The 17,212-nt window shown below is 41.1% G+C and overlaps 3 protein-coding genes across 9 annotated transcripts in view; 1 reads left to right on the top strand and 2 right to left on the bottom strand.

The window, feature by feature from the left end:
* The window catches only part of nrm (neuromusculin), a 228,656-nt gene that overhangs the window by 120,839 nt on the left and 90,605 nt on the right, over positions 1–17,212 (top strand). The window lies entirely within an intron of this gene.
* Positions 10,699–13,252, bottom strand: LOC149269205 (mitochondrial sodium/calcium exchanger protein-like). The gene is made up of 8 exons (XM_089468665.1): positions 13,075–13,252; positions 12,789–13,006; positions 12,395–12,720; positions 12,257–12,331; positions 11,669–12,199; positions 11,359–11,498; positions 11,068–11,302; positions 10,699–11,008 (listed from the first exon to the last, which is right to left on the bottom strand). Exons 1-8 carry the CDS (start codon positions 13,126–13,128, stop codon positions 10,722–10,724), a joined length of 1,866 nt encoding a protein of 621 aa, XP_089324791.1. The 5' UTR covers positions 13,129–13,252; the 3' UTR covers positions 10,699–10,721.
* LOC149269206 (mitochondrial sodium/calcium exchanger protein-like) lies at positions 13,814–16,325 on the bottom strand. Of its 3 annotated transcripts, none has more exons than XM_089468666.1 (8): positions 16,139–16,325; positions 15,863–16,083; positions 15,467–15,792; positions 15,333–15,407; positions 14,739–15,269; positions 14,472–14,611; positions 14,181–14,415; positions 13,814–14,122 (listed from the first exon to the last, which is right to left on the bottom strand). In XM_089468666.1, exons 1-8 carry the CDS (start codon positions 16,175–16,177, stop codon positions 13,836–13,838), a joined length of 1,854 nt encoding a protein of 617 aa, XP_089324792.1. In that variant the 5' UTR covers positions 16,178–16,325; the 3' UTR covers positions 13,814–13,835. The 3 variants fall into 3 exon arrangements, with proteins under 3 accessions (XP_089324792.1, XP_089324793.1, XP_089324794.1); XM_089468667.1 differs by having other exon boundaries at positions 15,863–15,988; positions 16,139–16,317; XM_089468668.1 differs by having other exon boundaries at positions 15,863–15,988; positions 16,084–16,221.

The following is a 17,212-nucleotide window of genomic DNA, read 5'->3' on the forward strand; positions in this document are numbered from 1 at the left end:
TACAACGGATAAATGAGTTGTAGTAGGCGAGAGGCGGGTCGAGGGGGCGGCTGGCTCATAAGAGAAAGACACGCATAAAATTTGTATAATGCTTTACAGAGAAATCCAATGCGACGAGGTCTACGAGCAATTTTTTCGGGCCAAGCTTTTAATGCGCGCAAAAAGGATTAAGAGACAGACTCAGCAAGACAGAGCGGAAGGGGGAAAGAGTGGGGGAGTAAGAGAGTGGGAGAGTGAAAGAGAGTGTGAGGCAATGTGTTTCCGGGCGGACTTTAACACATGTAGAGCTCTTGTATGCAAATGGAGCGCCAGAGACGTAGGCGTTGCGCGAAGCATACGATTTACATACATTTAAATTTGCATGCCAGGACATGCAGAGCAGAAACAGCGAGAGTGGGAGAGGGAGAGAGAGAAAGGGAGAGAGCTGGGGTACGGGTGTGTGGGTAGCACGTATTCCAATTTACGCGCGCGTTCGACAGCCGACAAACATCATTAAGCGGTAAACAGTCGACGCCCAGCAGCAGCAGCAGCAGCAGCAGCCGTAGGAGCCGGAGCAGGAGCTGGAGCAGCTGCCAGCTAGTAGAAAAAACCTTCAGTTTGTCCTGCCAATGGGATATTTCTCGATTTGTTGGCCAAAGCAAAAAGTAAAAAGAAAATATCACAGAAATCGCGCACAAATTGATTTGCGTACGGCTGCCGATTGAAAGGTGCGAGGGCAGGGCGTCAATTGTGGGCGTGGGCGTGTTAGGCACTGCTCGAACAACTGCAATTGACAGGCAGCGTAACGCACGTACTCATTCAGATTCGCTCTGAGTTTCGCTTAAACAAGCAAACACACTTGACTGCCTTTTGCCCTGCCTGCCAGCCTCCTCCTGCTGCCTCCTGCCGCCTCCTGCTGCCTTCTGCTCGCCTCTGTTTTACTCCCCTTTCAGCTACTCTCGCTGCGATATGTGGCTTAAGTGGCTGCCACTTGCCATTTCATTTCTTTTTGCAAATTGATGTGATGTGCACATGATATGACAGCACAGCAAGCGTGGGTGTGTGTGTGTGTGAGAGAGAGAGAGAGAGAGAGAGAGAGACAGAGCGCTGAGTGCAGGCCCTGCTAAATATGCTATGTTTTTTTCTCTGTGTGCTGATGCGATTGTAATTGCGTGTGAGTGTGTGTGTGTGTGTGTGAGGAAGAGACGACTCCTGTTGCGATAGCTACTAATTAGATTTTATGTAAATGACAACAATGCTTATTTAAATTAGATAGAATGAATGGGTGTTCTTTCTTCAGGGCTCGTCTTACCGCTAAAAATAGCTAGGCTTACCGCTAAAACACGTCGTAATTGTTTTACATCAGTTAAAATTACGAATAACAGATACAATACAATATATATTTTTTCTACCACTCTCACATTTTCGCCACCTGATGAGACTCACCTGCACAACCCTTTTGTGCACCCACAACACCTCTGGCAACCCTTCTTATGACTCAACTGCCCGTCAATACGTATATAATTAGCCTATTAGTTGGCCTAAAACAAAAGCCGGCTCATTATAACGCATTGCGCTGACCGTTGCTGCCACGCCCATCAAAATGGGGCGAACGTGCCAAAATTTGTGCCTCCCCCGACAACAGCTTGAACTTTTACCTTTTGTTTGTGTGCTGCTCCCTCGGCTGACGTCTTCCAACTTCAAAAACAATACAATAACATTTGCATCATGTTTTCCTTTTCGTTTTCTTAAGCGCCCCCAAAGAAACACCTGACCTCCGTCTACCCCTCATACCCTTCAGGCCTGACGCCCTCCTGCCTTCCTGTCCGCCCTGCGCATTCTGACAGTTCGGTTTTCTTTTGTCTGTATTTTTAGCGGCCGGCGGGCATTCGGATCCCTTTTCACCAAAAACTTTCCTTTTGCTTGTCAACGGAAGGTGCACGAGGCAAAAGGGAAACCCCGGCTCGAACCCACGAACGAACGGGCCGTGTCCCGGCGCGTCGTCTGCGTCCGGAATGTCTGCGACTACATCAAACAGGAGTCGACGTTGACGATGCCGAGGACATGTTGTCAACCATTCAAGCAACCAATTTGGCTTAGCCTGCAGCACTTTCGCTCCCCCTCTCTCTCTCTCTCTCCCTCTCCCGCCCTCTTTCATTCTCTGGCTGTCAAGCTATGCCCGTTACATCCATTGTCCAGCTCGTAGACTGACGTCGTCTGCAATTACGTTTATTATATATTAAGCTTTAAATTAATGTGCATGTTTCCTATGCTCCACTTCAAATTTCAAATGAGAATCATACGCTTCAGCAAAATCTCAACAGGAATACATTACAGGCTTTCAGATAGGCTCGCATTGCCGGCTGTTTGAATACCCTGTAGTTGTGGAGTTTTGATTCTGTTCTATGAGTGCACTGAAATTAGGAGACTTTAGGCTGTGGATTAAAAAAAAAAAATTTCAATTTAATGGTTCTCTTGTTCATATCTACCCCTTCTGGCTGTTGATTTATCCGTTTTCTTATTTCTTTTTCAGTCTCTCTCTTTTTTACATTTTCTTCTTCTTCTGTCTTCTTTTCGCGTCTTATCTCCTCTCTCTCACTCTCTCTCTCTTTCTCTCTCTGCCCACCGTTCATTCCTTTACTCTATACTCTTTATTCATATAGAGGGTATCTCACTGCTCACCCAACAAATTTTCATAATATTATTGAATGTTTTTCTTTTGTTTCGTCATTTTGTTTTGTGTGTGTGTTTCATTTTTTGTGAATTTCTTTGTTCGCTACCTTTCGAGTTGCTTTTGTTTTGTGGAAAGTTTATAACGTTTTTGCACTACATAAAACTTTATTTGCCGTACAGTGAAGCAACAGCAACACGGACCAACAACAACAGCAGCAACAACAGCAACAACAACAAGTTTTGATTAACTTTCGTGCTCGTCGCAGCAGCTTTTGCTCATTTCCTGGCTCATCCCCATTCCCGAGCATCCACACAAATATCCCTCGAGTTATGATGCTTAATTATATCAGACTCAGCCGTTAGTCCCCACATTGAGTTTATCTCCCTCTATACTTCATACTCCAACCACTTCCTTATGGCGCACGTGCTTTTTAAGTTCACAGACGCGCGCATTTTGATTTATGTTCGTAGGAAAACCCTCAGTCCCTGCCCCCCTTTGGCCATGCCACGCCCAGTAACATAAGTATGCCCGGTTCGTGGGTGCATTTAATGAGCTCTGTCCTGCGTGAAGCTTTATTTCTTTTACGAATTTTTAATGTATTCAACTGAAAACTAGCCCGCGGCTCGAATTTGGTCAGCTTATGGTCAGAGCGCGCGTTGCCAGAGAGAGCTCCCACTCAAAAGAACATGGGATCCACTGAATAAAATGAAATAAAATAAAAAGCAATGAAGCCCATTGGCATCGGCTTTGAGAGCATTAAAGCTGCTCATAGCGAAGACACACTCACAAATAGTAGCTGGTACTAGGGACTTACCCCAGTATACTATTTGCAGTCCCTTGCTCTTTTCTTAGCATCACATAAATCTTTCATGTACCTCGCTTTGATTGCGCCTGATGTACCTTCGGGGCAGACATCTATTTGTGGAGCGCTATGAAAGAGAGATGTAGAGTCTCAAGTCTATTTAAGCTACTTTTTGACCTTCAGTACCAAAGCAAAAGGTCAGCGCTGCTCTAGTTTTCATAATAAATGTGAAAGATTATGTGTAGAATATTTAAAATATATTTTAATAAATAAATTTAACTAATTAATATTTCTATTCTTTAATTTCAGGTAAGCTGACGTTCTATGATGCCAAAGGTATTTTTTTTTTTTTTAATTAAAAACTAGATTTAATATACTTCTCGAAGAAGCAATGGCTCTTGCATAGCAATCAGCTTTTGAGTGCTGCAGCATGCAGCTTTGGTCAGTCAGCTAATATAGCAAGCAGCTGCAGTCTTCTATGTCAGGTGTTGGCTAAACCCTTTGTTTCTCACACAATTTGACTGCTTCATATTCAACACATTTTTGTATGTCTCTCGTCTATATTTTTTTAATATTTTTTATTTCTTTTGCCTGCTGCTTCATCAAAATGAAACAAACTTTTTTGGCTGACTAAAAATAAGAATGAAATGAAGGAGCCGAAACTTAAAACCAACAATGCTGCTTATTGCCAGCGCTTCAAGGGCCACGCCCCCACTTGGCATGCCGCCCACTTGCGTGAAAACTCATAAAAACAACAAGCGCACGTTGGTCGTTTCCACCAGGCAGGCAGGCAAGGGTAGCTCCCCTTTTTTGGAAAAACTTTTCGGTCCACCCTCTTCGTTTTAGGCCTCTGCATAATTTCAACAATTAAAACACACAAATGTGCAATTCCAACAATTACTTCAACTTCCGAATGGCATAAGGAGCGTACTTCAACCACAACCACGCCCACGCCCAGCGCGCCCCCGCCCGACCGCAATAAACTTTAATCCTTTTTACATTTAAATAAGGCAGCCAAGGAATAGCGAGTAAGAGGGAGAAAGAGAGAGAGAGAGAGAGAGAGAGAGAGAGAGAGAGAGAAATAGAAAAAGAGAGAGTGTTTCACAAATTTGCATACAAAATGACGAAAAATAAAAAAGAATTCAATTTTAAAAACAAATTAAGGACAAATTTTAAGAGAAATATTAATATATGTACATATAGTATATATGCATTTACAGTTATTTGCCAAGTTAGTAGAGGCGCATTGCATTGTTTTTTGGTTTTTAATTAAATAAAAATAATGACAATAAAAAAAAAAAAAACACACAACAGGGGAATTCGTTGTTGCTGTTGCCGTTGCTATTATTCCGGTTACAAGCGCCGGACGTGGCGCATCCGTTGCAATGTGTAGATCCCGGGAAAAAAGAAAATTGAAAATAATATGAAAAGGTCGCCGAAGAGTTGGCCAAAGAAATGGCACAGCGTAGCGACCACAAAATAACAACAACATAAATGGGATGAGATGCTGGAGGCAGGGGGCAGGGGGCAGAGGCAGAAGGCAGAGGGCAGCGCAGGCGAGGAGTAGCTCAAGCTCGACTCCATTGAACGTGAACTGACATTAGGGATTAAAGAGTGCAGTATTTTTTCCGGTTCTGTTGTCTGGTAACTCCATTCATTATACCCTGCACAGAAAGGGCTAAGGGTATATGCATTCAATTAAAAATCTGAACTGTAAAATCAAAAGGAATTTCATCTGTAATTATTTTATTGATTTTTGTTTTATTTTACGGAGTCTCTTCTACATTCCGAACGATATTTCTACATTACGATATTTATCAACAAAGTGAAGCTAAGAAACTTTCTCTATAATATTAATACACCTTCTCAGCAGCTTGTGGTCTATCTATATACAAAATATTTGCTGTAGTTATATTTCTGTGTTTAAATGAAAAGACGGTCCCATATTAATTTGCTATATCATCATAAAATCCTTAAATATAATATGAAATAAGTTGTGAAAGGGCATTAGTCAATTCATCAGCTGCATCGACTTTCTGCTTTTTGCTTTCTGTTTTTACAACTGGGAACTGGCAACAATTTCATTTTCCATTCATTCCGCATGCAACTGCAACGTGGAGTTGCAAGCTAAAAACATTTGCCGGATTCATTAGTGATTTTTCCCTGCTTCTTGTTGTTATTTCGTTGCTGCAGGATATGTCAGACGGGCATTGTTATTGTAGCTGCTATTTGTTTTATTATTTATTTGTATTTGCGCTTTTTGTTGTCGTTGTCGTTGTTGTTGCTATTGTTGTTGCTTTATTCTACTTTTTTCTCTCTAGCTGCATCGCGCGTATTTGTTTGCTCATTACACACGTCATCATGTCAACCGCCAGTGGCCATGTCCTTCTTTAGCCCAGTCCCTCTTCCGCTCGCCCCTTCTCTTTGGCCATGTCCCTGTCTGACATCTGTTCTGGTTAGAGCCGAACAATTGCTAGCCATGGAACAATTGGCTTAGATTGAAGAGTAACCAATTGTGTGAGGGGAGGCAGCTAAAGGACGAAGGAGGCGAACTGGAACGAATGGGGCATATGCAACAAAAGGATTCCATGACATGGCCGTCGCAGTTGCTGTTATTTGCATTGAACAACTAAGGCAAATATCTAGCACGACTTTGATTAGATGTTATTTAACTGCAGCAGAAATATATACGTTCAGCTGGACTTAAAAAAGAGAGAACACAGTAAATAGCCTCACTGCCCTCAGAAGTTCGCAAAATGAACCTGAATAAACAATAAGTGAGAATCGCAGGGGAATACCCCGAAAATGAATTATAGAGTAGAAGAGTGTGAGTTACAGTAGGTTATAGAGTATATGAGAACTAAAATAGTATCAGAGTAAATGAGTATGTGTATAAGATTGTGAGCATAGAGAAATATAAGATAATGCGAGGAAAAGAGTATTAGAGTTGTGGAGTGTTTGAGTAATTCGTTATATTAGTATTAGTGTATTAGAGTATAAGTATATGTCTATTACTTTTCTACTCTAATAAAAAATACTCTAATACTCTAATGATCAAGTACTCATCTCTCATATTATTTTAAAGTACATATAAGAGTATTAGTAGAAGAGTAACATAACAATTCAAGTAGAATAGAAGAATAGACTTTGATAGTTACCGCATTAGAGTCTATTGCTGAACACTGTCGATAGTCAGTATAAACTGTACATATACACATACATATATATCATATGATCCATCTGTTTCTCTTTACAACTTCCTGCTGTAGCTCATCAGTGCCTTACATCAATTTAAGAATCAAGAGCAGAAGCTGTTTACCTTTCAAGCTTCAACATTATTTGATTTATATAAGTTCTTATGCTCGACGATGACTCGATTAGGTTCGTATTACATACATACATATTTCTTCATCCACTTCTCTGGCTCGCTCTGTCTACAGCCATCATTAGCAACAAAAGGAAAGCAGATACTCCTTTCATTTTTATTTTTTGGCTCCGCTAGGCAGCCCGTGCGCTGAGATTCCTCGTTTTGCACAATTTCTCAGACAACATTTGGTAAGCCTTTAGACGGAGTTGCTCGAGCAATACATGCGAACCTAAACTCGTTAAGAATCTCATATATACTCGCACACATACACACACACACACACATACAGGCGCGCGCGCAGGAAGAGGAAGACAGGGAAACGGAAATCCAGCTTTTTAGCAAATTCGTACACTTCATTACGGAGGGAGACGAGGCGAGTGCAGAAAAGGAAACAAAACGCGAAATGAAAAGCTTTCAAATGAAACGAATGAAAATCGCATTGGAATTCGGCCCAAAACAGTGAAAGAGAGACGGTGATAGAGAGGGCGAGAGAGAGAGAGAGGGAGGAGTTTAAGGAGCCCACTAGACGTCTTCTTGTGCAGCTCATGGAAAATGTAAATAAAATTCCATTGCAAAACATTTTGCAATTACAGCGCACGGCTCCGTTCGCTCACAAAACTCCCAACTTCCACTTCAACTCGCTGCGAATTCGGAATTTAACTGCGACTTCGTCTCGACTCCATTGGTCATTAAATATTTAGCAAGAGGTGTGCAGCGCAGGTGGGCATTGTGCGGCATTATTGGCAGGACGACTGAGGGGGTGTAAGGGGGAGGCAGGAGTGAGGGTAGCCGCCTGCTCAAGAAACGTCTCAGTTTACCTAGGCGAGAGCGAAAGTTTTCCCAGTTGCCTTGTGGGTGACGTCCTTTTGGGTGCAACCTACCCTGTAGCCATAAAGGGAAAGAGTCCTCTGGAATTGAGAATAAACTTGTGACAGACTAAGCAAATAGTATTTGTACATTAAATATACATATATTTAAAATATATCTAGAATAAGGCAATAAATATAATAATAAATAAAGCTTATAATCATATTATAATCTCTATATAAAATATTTATATAAAATTCATAAAATATAAAAATTCTTTTCATTCCTCTCATGAGAAGAATCACAACTCTCTTCAGAAATAACTCCTGGGTATCTTCTTGCACAATCCAAGTCTCAATATAAGGCCTTGATTTTCCTTTGCTTTACGTTTCTGCTGTGCGTCTTGATTCGTGAAAATGTCGCGACGTTTTTTGCTACACTTTTGTTTTAACGTAGTCTGGCCGCCTTTTGGGCCAAATCGTCGCTGCAAATTACTGAAATTAAAGCTAACGAAGCGCGAACATTGCCAACAGTTCGCTCGACAACCTCCGACAACTTGGCAGACATATCGCAAACACACACACACACACACACACACACAGCAATTCACATTGGGGCACCAAGACCTTATCCAGGACTAGTGCTAACCCTACCCCAGGCTCATGCTTTGCCATCAATTCGCACTCTCTTGGCATTTCTGCTTGGCAGGTGGGTGCGTGGGTGGGTGGGAGTGGCTGGACTGCCTCAAGGTTTCAGTTTTCGTTAATTTTCACGGCATTTTCGTTGGCTTTTGGCAAGTTCCTCTCACCTAACAAAATAAAAGCAAAAAAAAAAAAGGTAAAACAAAAAGATTAAAAGTTAAATTCCCACTTTTGTGGCAATTGAATTAGCTGCCTAAAAGGCTAAGTACGTTTTAAGTAACTGGAATGATCCCAGTTGAGAAACTATTTCCATTTTGAGTTTCATTTTTGGCGTGGTTTTACTTTACTGCTAGATTGCGGGAATTCTTATTGTAGAAACCCTTTCCTGGTTTAATAGCATAATATAATACCTTATCTATTTCAAATATGTGGATTTTATTTAAGAAGTCCCTTCCATATTCCAAGCGTATTTCTCTCATGCTTAAGCCATTCAACTAGCGTAATCACAGGTTCCACAAACAATAGCTTCAGCATGCTCTCACACACACTCAAGAGCGGCCTAACGGGATCGTCAGTGCTGCAGCCAATGGCATTAGCGCTTACAAGCATTGAAAGGCTCGCTCTCGCACTCGCTCTGGCTCTGCAGCAGCAGCGCTCAATGCACAGATTCCACACACTTACGTACAGCTTATGTTCCACAGCAATTGAATCCACTCTGAGACAGTTCTGTCTGTGCCCAGAATTTATGGTGACATTATAATACACCAGGCAGGGAGATAAAAACAAAGTGAAGACAGCTGTGCCCACATTGGCAGCATATTGAACTCAGAGTCGCCCAGCATCTGCTTTGCATGGACGGCTGCCAAACTAAAGCGCGGGGGATTATCCCGAGAGCCAGCCAGAGAAGAGGAAAAAAAAAAAAACAATAAGGCAAAGCACACGCACACACACTTCAATAATATAAGAGGCAGCCACACACTCAATTAGCCAACGAGGGGCTGGTGCAGATCGCAGTGCTGTCGATACCTGAGAGCAGAAACCTCTTGTTATTGTAGCTACCTGGTAAACACCTGCGTGCAACTGCGTAAGAGCGCGCGTGGCAGCAGCAACGGCAGCAGCAGCAGCAGCAGCAGCAGTGGCCGTATGTCTCATTAATAAACGAGTCGATAAGCAAGGGCAGCGTGGCAGGTGAAGGGGCTAGCACACACGCACAGGTGTCAGACGCCGCTGCCGCTGCCGCCTTTTTTTTTGTTGCCAGCATTTGTAATATAAGAAGACGCCGAGTCGTGCTGCTGCCGTTTGTTGGCTTTTTGTTTTGCTACGCTCATTCGCCTGCTGCTGCTGACGCCAGCAGCGACGCGCTCTCTGGCGCTGACGCCCGCTCGCTCTCTCCCTCTCTCTCTCTCTCTCTCTCTTGCTCACAGCTGTGTAGAGTTTTATGGAGAGTATCTACTTTTATCTACGTGCGCACGTTTGCTTTGGCTGCCGGCCAGCCAGACCTCTTTATTGTTGTTGTTATTTCTGTGCTCTTTGCTGTTCTCTTGTCTCTTTTTGTCCTTTGTCAAGCGCCAAAAATAAATGCCATGCGATTAACTCTCTTCCTCTTACCCCGCTTGCTCAGGCTCTCGCACTCTCTCGCTGTATTGAACTGCAAGATCTTTGAATATTATTTAGTTTTGTTTTTTGGTCGCTTTCCAGACATTTTAGCTAATTAATGTTTGTTTGTTCTGTTCTCTGACCCACATATATATTCCGCCGCACTGCTTTTAATATACTGTTCAGATACACATATTTTGGCTGAACTTGAAATTCGTATTCCATTCCCTCTATGTCTTTGGGTGGCCGTAAATTATGGCCACATGTAGATCCCATCTGTAAATCGTGTACATACACAGGGACGATCCAATTTGTTTTTTCTTTTCATTGAGTAAATTTTGTTTGTTTTGCGTGTAAATAAATTGTCGAATCTAGAAGGAAAAATACTCAACTTACGATGTAGCTATATATACATACATATATATTAGATATGCAAATAATATATAAATATTATTAGTAGTACTGTTGAACGTAAAAAACTTCACGTCAACCTCAACATATTAAAGCAATTTAAAATATTATACTTGTATTTATTGCTATTAATTTTGATGCCTTATCGAGTTCAAAAATCCCCACATTTTTGATCCAGTATTGTATTTATTACGTCAGATATATAGATTATATAACGATTTGTTAGCATATGTAGACCAGGCCGATCCACCTCGTTGAATACGTGGTAAGTGTTTGAGATCCTTCTCATATAGATATTGCAACCAGAAAGAATCTGATACCACAGCATTTACTGATACATCATTCTACTGTACATTTGTCAAGAATAATTGGAATTATGAATTTAAATTTAAAGCAAATACAATATAAAAATATACATATGGTTTCGTTAAATTTTGAAAATTTTTATTTTGGCTCAATGAATGAAGATAAATATGTAATATCGTAGATAAATTCAAATTCAGCTAGAAAAACATAGAGACAGAACAAAGCATATATGATATATGAGTATATTCCGATCGAGCGACGCGTGAAGAAGTTGTAGATCAAGCCCCAGGCCAGGTACGAAAATACGGCAATCATATAGAAGACGTGTATTATAAAGCCGTGCATGCCGACCATCCAGTTGGCTGTACCCTTCACTCGAACATGTTCATTCAGTAAGCAGATCACACCCATGCCCAATGTCAATTCTAAATTTATATACCGCGTTTGAAACTTAAAATATATATGTATTACCATGAAGTCATACCTAAAATGGGATGAGCAAAAGTCGCAGCAAATGCCATTCGCTCGTAACCCTGTTTGGCGAGCGATGAATTCACAATTACATCGCCCACGGTCGTCGCAAGCACCTGAATGCTGATCGCTACATAGTCCTCCGACAGGTTAAAGGACAGGCCAATGATTGCGAACAGCACCCCCACCTCGCAAACACAGAGCATCATAATGATGAGTGTAGTACTGAAGCCAATTACAGCAAAGATCTGAAATAAATTAGAAAAGTAATACAAATAGAGGCATCACAAGTTATGGGTCTTACGAAATGATAAGCAGGCGGCTTATCGGTGCGAGAGTGAAGAAACACAGCAATTGCCAAAGGCACAGTAATTCCTAACGAATATAGGGCATAGGTAAAGTCGAATTTCATTGCGTAATCATCATAGGACTTTAGAAAAAGAGCTATAATTAGAAACGAGAAAGAAACGAAAAGTAGAGAAATATATGTTACCATAAATATAGAAAACATGAAGGTAATAGAGGCAGGAAAGTAAAGTTCAGTGAGTAAAAGGGAGAAGGAAGGTTACCAGATACAAGATACAGATATCTAGGGTATATACAAATGAACTTACCATGAATAAGTAACGTACAAATAAACGGACTGATTATTATTTGAATGCAGTTGAGCAACTTGCTCCAGCCATGCTTATCGGCCGTATAGTCCGGGTTTGGTATTATGATAACGCTGAGGAGATATAAAGGGGCGAGTAATAAGAGTATGCCACGTCCGCACCAGCCTTTCAGACGCCATTGCTCTCTATCGACGGGCCACAGCGCCTCACGGAATTCGCTGAAGATGAACATGTTCTTGGGATTGTCCGGATTATGGAGTATGTTGCGTGTGCTAGCCTTATCAATATTTCTTTCTTGTGGAATCACCCTGGAGACTCGTCCAAGTCCAAGCGTAGACCGACGAATGGTAGACCTGCGCAAAGAGCTCTTCCGAATCATATTATCGTAGTAATAGGTATCCCTATAGTTGTGCAGTCCCATCATATTGTGTATCTCTAGGGCAGACAATGTTAACTCAAGGTCACTCAGTTCCTCATGATCACTGATTGTCAAATCTCTGGTTTTCATTTCGGCAATCTTTTGTTTCACTTCTGTGGAAAATTTTTGCAAATTAACGTCAAGCGTTCACTGACTACTCGGCGACTTACTCTCCATGTAAAGACGTGACAGTTTCAGATCGATTACATTAATGATTACATATACAAAGAACATTGATACAAGAACTGCAAGGTTAATTATTATGTAAAATAAGAAGAGATCAAGGAATATGTCATTATGTAGATTACCGCAAGATTCCGTAAAGGTCGTGAATCCGTCTGAAATTATACAGTAAATCAGTAACTCGCTGCTAAAGATTAGAAAGAGAATATCGCGTATTGCGCACGCGTTGTTAATCTGAAACGATCTTAGATAGCAAATGGTACCGCTAGACAACAAAAGAATGGATACACCGCTGCTCATGTTTATAGAATAGACCGGTGACAGGCTGCGAATGGGCATGAGATTGGTCAACAGCTCGGGCGCTGCGTTGCAGAAGGCAACCAAAGTGATGCCAGCTAAATATTCATTTAAATTCAACTTGATGGTAATAATCTTGACTATATGAGTGAAGCTTAGAAAGAAAAGAACCTTTCATTCGAGGAATAAAACCGTTAAGAGCTTTTGAGTTGGGCCACTCACTACTTCTCCAGTATAATGACCCACAGTATGAGGAAGAATACTACTGTAGCGTAGATGACAATGACAAGCATCTCCGAGCTTCTGTCATCGACTTTCATTGCGCAGTACATGATCCTGTAATATCTTAAGAGATTCATGGCATGTTTGCAGTCCTCTGCGGCAGTTACATATTTGCAACGATCCACATGCTTCACAGTCATCACGCTGAAACAGCTCACCTGAGTAGTAAGTGTGATTGAGTGAAGCTTGTTTATGATAGTCTGCGACTCCATAATTCTCAACTCACCTTGCTGTAAACTTCTGCCAAAGAAAAAGTTCGGTTCATTATGAAAGTTTCCATATTTTCTGTAATTTTTTTTTTACTGTACTATTAAATGTCTCTCCAATAAGCAAGTGAGTTGAAATACTAACTTCATTTGACTAAAACTGTGTTAAGGGAAAAGCAAGGCCTGGTTTGTGAACATAAATTAAATAGAGGTAGAAATGATGTACATTCGGAGTAGGCTAATAACTGATCAGGGTTAGATTTTTAACAGACGGCCACTTAGCTTCTTATTGGGTCTCCATTTAAGGTGATCGAAGTAAAGCAAGGAAGAAAACTCCAGAAGGAACAATCTATTAGAGCCCGCCTAATATTAACATGCACATCTGACTCTACCTCTGTCAACAGCTTAGTGCTAATATGCTAGACTACAGGAATCAGCATGTATGTGTGCACTGGCATATGGAGCTCTGGAGCTGGTATCTGGTATATAAAAAAATCAAATACAACATATGAGCTAAGATTTTCTTAAGAGATATGTAACAGACCGAAGGACGTTTGGCACTAATCGACATAGCAAACTACTTGACTAAAAACTAAAGTCCATTACCAAATACATAAAAATCGGTTGAGCCGTTGAGTTGTAATATAACTAATACGGAAAAGGCCATTCCACCTTGTTGAATGAGGTAAATGTTTCGTATCACTGCATCCAGCAAAAATATATTTACGCTCAGGCCTTTGGAATAAATATATACATCTGTTCTTTTTAATATAAATTATTTTTATTGTGGCTCGATATATGGCGATAGAAAAGATATATCGTAGATGACTTCTAATTCAGCTAGAATAATATAGAAACAGAACAAAGCATATATGATAAACGAGTATATTCCCATCGAACGACGAGTGAAGAAGTTGTAGATCAAGCCCCAGCCCAGGTACGAAATTGCTAAAATTAAATAGAACACGAGAGTTATATAGCCATGTATGCCGATCAGCCAGTTGACTGCGCCCTCTTCCTGAGTATGAGCATTCACGAAACAGACCAAGCCCATGCCCAATGTCAATTCTGAAACAACATAGATGGGTATAATATATAAATGCAGATTATTATATTGGACATCTACCTAAGATGGGATGTGATATAGTTGCAGCAAATGCCATTCGCTCGTAGCCCTGTTTAGCGAGCGACGTATTCACAATTATATCGCTCAGAGATGCGGCAAGCACGCGTATGCTGATCGATACATAGTCCTCCGACAGGTCAAAGGACAGGCCAATTATTGCAATTAGCACCTCCATCTCGGTGAAACAGATGGACGAAATAAGAACTGTTATGATGAAGCCAAGTATTGCAAAGATCTGCAATATATTAGTTAGTTAATGAAAATAGATATCTTTCCTATTATGGGTATTACGATATGATAAGCGGGCGGCTTATCGGTGCGAGAGTGAATGAGCACAGCAATTGCTAACGGTACAGTAATCGCAAGCGAGTATAGGGCATAGCTAAACTCAAACTTCATGGAGTACTCATCATAGTCCTTTAGATGAAGAGCTGTAATAAGAAAAACGAGAATGAAACAAAGAGTAGAGAAATATATGTATACGTAGATATACAGAACAGAAATGTAAATGAGGCAGTAAAGGCGAGTTCAGTGAGAAGGAGAGAGAAGAAAACTTACCACGAATAAGTAACGTACTAATAAACGGACAGATTATTATTTGAATGCAGTTGAGCAACTTGCTCCAGCCATGCTTATCGGCCGTATAGTCCGGGTTTGGTATTATGATAACGCTGAGGAGATATAAAGGGGCGAGTAATAAGAGTATGCCACGTCCGCACCAGCCTTTCAGACGCCATTGCTCTCTATCGACGGGCCACAGCGCCTCAATGAATTCGCTGAAGATGAACATGTTCTTGGGATTGTCCGGATTATGGAGTATATTGAGTGTGCTGTTCAAGTCAATGCCTTTCTCTTGTGGAATTGGCTTGGAGACACGTCCAAGTCCAAGCGTAGACCGACGAATCGTTGACCTGCGCAAAGAACTCTTCCGAATCATATTATCGTAGTAATAGGTATGCCGATAGTTGTGCAGCCCCATCATATTGTGTATCTCTAAGGTAGAGAATTCTAACTCAAGGTTACTCAGCTCCTCGTGATCACTGATTGTCAAATCTCTGGTTTTCATTTCGGCAATCTTTCGTTTCACTTCTGTGGGAATTTTTGGAAATTAACGTCAAGCGTTCACTAACTAGTCACTATTCGGCGACTTACTCTCCATGTAAAGACGTGACAGCTTTAGATCGATTACATTAATGATCACATATATTAAAAACAATGTTATCAGAACTGTAAGATAAATTATAAGTACTATAAGAAAAAATCCTGGACAAATATATTTAGATTACCGGCAGCTTCCCATATACTAGTACGTCCATCTGTTAATATAAAGTATAGCACCAACTCGCTGCACAAGACTAGAAAAAGGATATCGCGTATTGCGCACGCGTTGTTAATCTGAAACGATCTCAGATAGCAAATAATACCGCCGGACAACGAAAGGACGGTTATCCCGCTACTCAAGGTTATCGAATAGACCGGTGACAGACTTCGAACGGGCATCAGATTCGTCAAGAGTTCAGGTGTTGCGTTGCAGAACACAACCAAAGTGATGCCAGCTAAATATTCATTTAAGTTCAGCTTGATGGTAAGGATCTTTATAATCTGGGAGAAGCTTAGAAAGTAGAGACAAATAAACATTAGAGGAATAAAATCGATTAGAGCTTTTGAGTTGAGATTCTTACAACTTCTCCATCAGTACCAAGGTCCACAGAAGCAGGACGAAAACCATCACAGCGTAGAGGACAATAATAATCAGCTCCGAGCTTCTGTCATTGACTTCCAGAGCGCAATACATGATCTTGTAGTATCTAAATAGATTCATGATATGTTTGCAATTATCTGCCGCGCTTACAAATTTGCAACGATCCCCATGCTTCACAGTCATCACGCTGAAACAACTCACCTGAGTGAGTGTAAGTGAGTTAGGACCGTTTATCCATAATTATCTACCCACCTACCTTGCTGTAAACTTCTGCTAAAGAAAAGGTTCGATTCATTGTGATAATTTGCTTGCTTTGATAATTTTAGCTGTACTATTTAATGTTTTTTCAAAAAGCAACTGATTTGAAATACTAAGTTCATTCGACTTAAACTGTATTATTAAAAAAGCAAAGCCTGATTTATACACCAATTATCAATTAGATATGAAGCAAAAACATGCTGTAGTAATACCTCTTATCGATTTATGATCTTGAGTGAAATTAAGAAGATTGTAATGAATGCGTAGAATATATCTGAATCAGAATGAGCAAAGTTTTCACGATTTGGGGTATAGACAAAGCAGAGGTGATCGTAAAAAAGAGGAGAGTGCTGCGTGTCCCTAATTCTTGCGCATTGGAGTGCCATAGAAGAGAGAGACTATAATTTATAATAAAGGATAGGAATGAGCCGCCGTCAATACAGTCTTCTAGGTCGTTCAGTCTGAAAAACATTCAAAAAGGTGGCCAACCGACTTAGCGAATAGATTGACTAAATTTAACTAGGTCTAATATATATGTATATATATGTTTATTTATAAAAGCAAAACGTATTTCCATAATAAAAGCGAGAGATCAAGTAATCAAATTATGCGCAAATGAAAACCGCGCAAAGATAAAACAACAGAGCTAACAAGAAAAACAAATCGAAAATTCGGCCAAAAGGAAATGCTCGGCCGCAGATGCCAAAGTCAAAATGTATTTGCAGCAACAACAAGAGCAGCAGCTAGAGCAACACGAATGAGCAACAACGGGAGAAAAAAGTCTACACAAGACGGGAAACATGTGGCCGGCGTTGCGTCTCTGCTCTCAGTGGCCGCGGCGCGGCGCTCGAACACTTGACCAACACGCGAGACGCGGGCAGCGCTGCTGGCGTAACGTTAACGTTAACGCCAACGTCAATGTCAGCTGTAAGACGCCAACGCAGCCGGCAACATTTCGCGCGTTGGCCATGTTAGGGGTGGCTTTTCGTTGTTGCTGCTGCTGCTGCTGCTGTTGCTGTCGGCGTCGCTGTTGCTGCTGCTGTTGCTGTTGCTGTTGCTGCGACGCGTCGCT

This window comes from Drosophila arizonae, chromosome 4 (assembly GCF_054131065.1).
Source record: "Drosophila arizonae isolate 15081-1271.41 chromosome 4, UAZ_ARI_1.0, whole genome shotgun sequence".
Taxonomy (NCBI): domain Eukaryota; kingdom Metazoa; phylum Arthropoda; class Insecta; order Diptera; family Drosophilidae; genus Drosophila; species Drosophila arizonae.

Excerpts from the sequence above, each read along its gene's own strand:
- LOC149269205 (XM_089468665.1), bottom strand. The coding sequence starts at position 13,128 with ATGGAAACTTTCATAATGAACCGAACTTTTTCTTTGGCAGAAGTTTAC. Across the intron at positions 12,200-12,256 it reads GTCACGTCTTTACATGGAGA|AAGTGAAACAAAAGATTGCC; the intron begins GTAAGTCGCCGA and ends AATTTTCCACAG. Across the intron at positions 11,303-11,358 it reads AGCCGCCTGCTTATCATTTC|ATCTTTGCTGTAATTGGCTT; the intron begins GTAAGACCCATA and ends AATTTATTTCAG.
- LOC149269206 (XM_089468666.1), bottom strand. The coding sequence starts at position 16,177 with ATGAATCGAACCTTTTCTTTAGCAGAAGTTTACAGCAAG. Across the intron at positions 15,408-15,466 it reads TAGTATATGGGAAGCTGCCG|TTCTGATAACATTGTTTTTA; the intron begins GTAATCTAAATA and ends TTTATCTTACAG. Across the intron at positions 14,612-14,738 it reads TAGTACGTTACTTATTCGTG|CTCTTCATCTAAAGGACTAT; the intron begins GTAAGTTTTCTT and ends TTCTTATTACAG.